General features: G+C 38.8%; 1 protein-coding gene across 1 annotated transcript; it reads right to left on the reverse strand.

Moving 5' to 3' along the window:
• Window positions 1-2,555: 2,555 nt before the first annotated feature.
• LOC135218858 (craniofacial development protein 2-like) lies at window positions 2,556-4,473 on the reverse strand. The gene is made up of 2 exons (XM_064255307.1): window positions 4,428-4,473; window positions 2,556-3,274 (listed from the first exon to the last, which is right to left on the reverse strand). The coding sequence occupies exons 1-2, from the start codon at window positions 4,471-4,473 to the stop codon at window positions 2,556-2,558; spliced, it is 765 nt and encodes a 254-aa protein (XP_064111377.1).
• Between the last annotated feature and the right edge of the window lie 2,395 nt (window positions 4,474-6,868).

The following is a 6,868-nucleotide window of genomic DNA, read 5'->3' on the forward strand; positions in this document are numbered from 1 at the left end:
GAGATAAATCGAATGATATCTGATCTGATCAGATTCTTATTACAAAAGCGATCTACTATGTATGCAAATCTCCTGCAAGGTCGCCTTGTTTTTGCCTTTTCTAGGAAACTAGTCGAAGAACTTGAGCTGTTTAACTTTTAAACTCTTCTTGAGTGATGCATGACTTCATGTTTTGCTCCGGAGATCGTTTCAGTGCAAGCAATGTTCACGAGAGATTTTTGACAAAGCACTGTTCTCAACCGTTGCTTTCTTTCATCTTTACTCTCCAATGTTTGATGGCTTCAAAAGTTGCTTACTTTTTTTAACTCTTGCCAAGATCCGCTTGACGTCACTTGCTTAACTGTACCTCGAGTTCAATGCCTGATATTGAGATGGTTACCTTGAAACTCTCGGATCAATGGCTGTTTGACTTTCACAGTTGTTATAGATAGGTTCCCGACTACATGCTTTGCTTTCGACGGTTTCTTGACCGTAGGCGCTGTTCCTTAGCGCAGACCGACTTGAAAACTGCATGACTTCGTCGGTCCGCAGTTCAACATCATTTTTTTATTGTGCTTTCGAGGGAAGTTCGGCAATGATTCAAAAAGTGTTCTACAAAAAAAATTTCTCTCTCATGTAAGCTCTGACAAAGATAATATAAATTTCATTACAGAATTAACATGTCAGCGGACGAATCGTCACAATAAAAAAATATTTGAAGGAAAATTTAATTACTTTCAGTAATTTTAAAAAACGTTGATTAGGATTAATTTTCAAATGATTTAATCTAGATCTTTTATTGAAACATTAAAATACGAAATAAGGAACTCGAGAACACTTCCAAAGATATTTCGAGAACCATCCCCGCCGCCGACCCCGAGCGGTTCAGTGAATAAGTTCTGGCTTGAGTTCAGATACCTATCAGGCTCTTCAGTACGATAAACACGCTCTCACTGAATAAGTAAGTGTACGTCATATCTCGACCCTGGGTGTGTACGCATTTATCTTACCTGATGTATCTTTGCCAGAGCTTACTTGAAAGGGAAAGAAATTTTTCTTAAAACACTGATATTGAGAGATTCCACAAAACGCTCTTGTTGTAATTTTATAATTTGTGCCATTACAAAGATGGAACTGCGTGGGTGGGTGTGAAGGTCGATCTAACGCGTAATAAGAGTGGTTGTTTACCCGTTTATAAATTTGGTCCGAAAAAAGGGGGCGGGGTGGAAAGAATAATTAAGCAGAAGTTACCAGATTAATTTCTTAACACTTAAAGAAGCGCAACACTTAAAAGATAGCAGTGATCATTTTTATGAAGGCGACAATGCATATCCAAGCAAGATTTCCATATTATGTAGAGAAAATATTATATACTCTCACTCCGGTGGCTCTCGGACCTCCTACTGGCCCATGGCCGCTTGCACCAGACCTCTTTACGTTCCCCTGTTGAGTGCTGCATTTCCAGTTATTCTCAGGATCCTCTTCCTCTCCGAATTCTCTTAGATCTCTGAACGCAATATCTTTCCACGTCATCCTCGGCCTCCCCTCCACTCTTCTCCCTTCTACTGACCGAACTTCCATAACCACTTCAGGCATTCTGTCCTCTTTCTAACCATGTTTCCAGCCCAACGTATCGTCTGCGATCTCACATAGCCAGTTATTAGCGGTTGTCTGGTTAAATCTCATTTCTTTGTTGTGCCTTCTTCTCCAAGTACCTTTATTTATATCGTAAAAGGGACCTGTTATTCGGCGTAAAATTTTACGTAAAATGTTATTCAAAAACTGGTAGTCTCTCTTCTTGACGTTTAGTCAGTGTCCATGGCCCAAATTCATAAAACTTTACTAATCTAATAGCCAACTAAGACTTAGCAGTTTATAAGCTTTTCTGGTACACCAAATTCCTTCATAATATTGCACATTGATGGTCTATGGATGATATCATACGCTTACTTGAAGTCTACAAAAACCTGCCACATATCTCTATTATACTTCCAGTGTTTTTCCATTATCTAAGAGTAAAAATCGGGTCAATTGTTGATCTTCTCTTTCTGAATTCACATTGATATTCGCCCAATACTATCTCAGCGTAAGGTTAATCTAATTTATATTTTATAATCTTCGTTAGTATCTTATAGTAGGTTGGCAAAAGTGTAATCCCTCTATGATTAGCACAGTCTGTCTTATGTACCGGGATAATGATGCCTATTTCTCTTGTTGTTGGCTTCTCTTCTGTTCTCCAGATCATTATTATTAGCTCAAAGGTCTTTGAGTGCAACATCTCGCTGCCATTTGTAAGAAACGCTGCTGGTATGTTATTTAAAGCAGGCGCCTTCTTATTCTTCAGGCTATTGATGGCATTCTTCACATCTATCAGCACTGGTTCCTCCACGCTCAAATCTGGTGCCTGCATATGTCTCCCTTCAACAGGATTTAATGGGTCATCTCTGTTTAACAGCTCACAGAAATAGTTCTTCCATATCTCTAGTACTTTGTCTTCCTGTACTGTAATTCTTCTATTGACAACTTTCACTATTCTGCTTCTTGCTTGGTATCCATTCTTTAATTTCCTGATAACCCTATAGCCTTCCTTTATTGTACCATTTCTTATGTTTCTCTCTCGCCATGTCATCAGGTTCCTTATTCAACGCTTCTCTCTTCTTTCTTCTGTTTATTCTCGTTGCTGCCCTTCTTTTCTCCCTGAATTGTCTCCTGGTGTCTGATAATTCTTGTTCTGCAAGAATTCTATCCTTTGTTCGTTTCCTTTCACTCGCTATTATTCTTCTGCAGTCACCACCAAACCAATGTTTGTTACGTGTGCTCTTCACGTACCCAATGGTTTCCTCGGCTGCTTCTACAACAATTTGTTCTATGTCTCCACAATTTTCCTGGAGTCCTAAGTGTTGGTCAGAATCACAATCAACTCCTTTGAGGCTACATACGTCAAGCAATGAACCTCTGGATTTGTGTTGTATAAGTATGTGATCAATTTGATTTCTTGTATTTCCATCAAGTGAATTCCATGTGAGCTGGTGAATTTCTCTATGGGAAAATATTGCGCCACCTACAACCATCCCACTGGAGTTAGCAAATGAAGCAAGTCCTATTCCATTCTCACTACTAACCTCATGGGCACCATGTCTTCCAATTGTTAGGCCCAATATATCTACTTCATGCCCAATCTTAACATTAAAGTCACCCAATACTACATGTACTACTATGTCATGCTTTGGTGTTTGTTCTACAACCTCCTGGAGCTTTTCGTAAAAATCATCTTTCTCATCATCATCGCTATCTTCTGTGGGGGAATAAGTTACTTTTACTTACAGTTTTAACCAATTGCTCTATACTCTGAGTTCTGCTAATCTTTCAATTACTGGCGTAAAGCTTTCAACCACTCTATACATTTTATCTGTCAGACAAAAGCCCATGCCACCCTGTGCATACCATCATCTCTGCCACTATATAGGACTCTATAACCATCTATCTTACACTCACCATTTCTAGTCCATCTTGTCTCCTGCAGAGAAGTTATATTTAACTGATAATTCTTAACTTCACTGATGAGTGTTTGAGCATATCCTGCTCTATACAGACTAAGCACATGAATAGTACCTAATTTCAGTGGTGTTTTCCACTTTAATAGTCCATTCCTCGCATTGTCATCTATAAAGGATTCATCTATATTAGGTCTGCTATACGTTTCAGTAAAAATATGCTTTTTATAAGGCAGGGACGCTAACCCTATACCCAACACTCCTCTTTTACCCGGGCTTGGGACCGGATGTTAGATAATATTCCCAAATATATATATATATATATATATATATATATATATATATATATATATATATATATATATATATATATTAACGAGGGAACCCTCTTCTTCCCCATCTCATCTTCCATTAACATAACGTTAGTAAGAGTAAAAGAATAATTTTTGTACTTGCTTTAATTAAGTAAAGTACAGGCGATATTAGCCCTGACAAACGTTTAGTCAGCAGATGGCACTCACAGTGCCTCCATTTTAAGGAGAATTCTGGCTCCTCTATCCAGAAGAGGATGCCAGGTTCTTCTTGCATGACTTCATTCTTATCATTTTGGTAACTGACTCAGCTTGTAATCTTTTATCTCTTTACCTTTTACATTTTCTTTTTTCATTCCTTTTATGCCTTATTAAGGCATCTTATCCTTTAATTCATGATCTGCCTATGCAGCGTGCTATTTGCCAAAGATTCTGGCCCTATAGGTTCGTTGACCTTCATGAAAATGCCACCAAAGGCATAATGAGTTTTAAATAATATGCCTCTAAAGCCAATAGGATTACACTAAGAAGTACCATACTTGGCATAGTGCCACATTTTTCCTGATTCTAGAAGTGTCATGGCTGCATGACCAGTCTGGCACTCCTCATGTGGAAACTACTTTCAAACAATTGGCAGATTTACCTGGCTGGGGTTTAGAGCCCTTTGAACTGCAGTTCATCACGCCCATGGCGATCTCATATGTGCTTGGTTCACTTTCATAGGATAAGGAACCAGTTTAGCCATTACAAAAGCTATCAATAAAGTTTGGCATACTAATTCGACCTTTTGCTTAAAGGATTACTCATATTCAAGTCATTTATTTTAATTCTATTCTGTGTAACTGAATATTCCCGAATATTTGACTCTATACCATTTCCTGTTTTTGTGTACGTGTACGAATAATATAAATTCTTGTGAAGTTCGCCATTTTGTCATGTTTTCAAAAACCACATCAGTGGCAACCTAGTGTCAATTTTCATGTATTGATAACAGTGCCACCCTGCACATGTAACTGTTAGTGCCTTGATATGGCACAGTAATATTATTTAAGTACCACATTATCAGCTTATCATATAAGTGATTCATAAAAGGGGTAAGATACTCCCTTCTTTTGACTTATTCCATTTCTATGATTAATGTATGAGCCTTGGGCTCAAAATGTACTACACACTATAATGCAGAGTAGTATTAAATCACAGTGCATGATAATGTCAAGATAACCTTATAGTTTAAGGTTTATTTTGTTACAAATTAAGTAACTGTTTCAAATGATATTCATTGTATGATGCTATCATTTTCATTTAATTTCGGATGTTATGATTTTCTAGCAGTAAGATAATTTATTGCAGAATTTTTATTTTTATTTTCTTTTAAGTATAAGGTTGTGGAGTGAGTTAATTGTTAGATTCAATTGCTATCATCAGCCATTCCAACCTGTTTTAAGGTGTGAATGTCATCTGGGTTGGGGAGGTGTAACGAGGGAACGCTCTTCTTACACCATTAACGTAACATCAATAAGAATAAAACAATTATTTTTGTATTTGCTTTAATAAGGTAAAGTAGGTAAAGTCGAAATTCACCCCTACCAATCACTCACCACTTCCTTTGAGAATTAACTCTGTTATCTGCCCTTGTTCGTTTGACTGCGAGACCTTGGTTTGCAGGTGGCTGGCTGAGAAGAAAGTTCATTCCTGCCCAAGGGCAAACCAGTGCTGGACAGAAGCGAAGAACACGAGGTAACTGACATGTTTAAAGGAACGAGTCGCACTGACCTCGTGTCTTGGAGACTTTGTGCAGTTGACGCTGTCAGATAGATTACAAGCGCCATCTGTCCGGATGCTCGAGCATAAGCCCTGAGCACTATAAAAGGACCCTGCAGCATCTCAGCCTTGGAGGAATAATGGGTCTCAGCGCCTCTTACGTTCTGCTCTATGAGCAAGAGCCCATGCTGGCATATGGTCAGGTTAATCTAAAACAACATCTCAGCGCCCTCATAGACTTTTAGACATTCAGAGAACACAGTCCGACTCTGGCAAAGTGGTTGCCTCGTTTGCCTGTGCTACTCTCCTTTTGGAACATGGCTGTTGCTAGCTTCAAGTGAAGCTTTCAGGTGTCCTGTTCATTCCCTCCCCCGCTGGCGGCCCCCAAGGAAGACGACTCCATCTACTGCAGATGGTCAAGTGCCACATTCAAAGGTTCCATTAACAGTCAATCACGTCCTAATTCTCAGACTTTATTTATTTTTCCATTTCCAAGTGCAAGTCCTGTATTGCTTAATATTCATGCATTGTTTCATGCCTTCAGCCAAGAGCATTTATTGTGCTAAAGTAAAGGTATTTCACTGCTGTGAGATTGAGATGTTAGGTACCCTCAGTACACCTCCACCTCAATCCACTACCAGGTGTCATGTTCAATCTGCATAACCCCGTCCACTCTTATTGATAGTGTGATCCCTTCCACTGTACTTCTTCGCTCCCTGTGCCCCAGAATAGAGGGTCACCTTTGTGTGTACTTCCAGATCTCATTTATTGTGTTAATTCGTATGTCATTTTAAGGGACCTCTTTCGTCCCTTAATCCCTATTGTGTTATCATTATACTTCTGATATGTCAGGGTGTGTAAATACAGTTATTCAAGTTAAAACTTAGTGTTTACCTAACTATTACCCATTTTGAAGAAGGCCCTCAGTCATAACGTTTATATGATTGCTACTAAATCCAAGGTCATAGTCAGAAATGCCTAATTTCCCATAACCAGTTGCACACACCCTAGTAGGTGTTAAGAAACAGACCTTGTAGCTTCTGCCCAATTATTCTCTTTTCCTCTCTCAGGCCGAAGCTAAAGACGGGTAAACTACCGCACTTAGATCTGCCTTCACACGGACACACCAAACGAAAATACAGAAAACAAATTTTTCCCCGCAATCCTGAAGCTCAGTGAACCAAATATAATAAAAAAGATTTTTTCTTCGCGTTTCCCTTCCAGAAATAGAAGACGACAGCTGGAAAAATCTCCGGATATTTTGTCTTAAATTGATTAGAAACGATAGTTTTTCTCCGTGTTGAGAACACGCAATGGAAATCC

Source organism: Macrobrachium nipponense, chromosome 1 (genome assembly GCF_015104395.2).
Source record: "Macrobrachium nipponense isolate FS-2020 chromosome 1, ASM1510439v2, whole genome shotgun sequence".
In the NCBI taxonomy this organism is placed as follows: Eukaryota; Metazoa; Arthropoda; class Malacostraca; order Decapoda; family Palaemonidae; genus Macrobrachium; species Macrobrachium nipponense.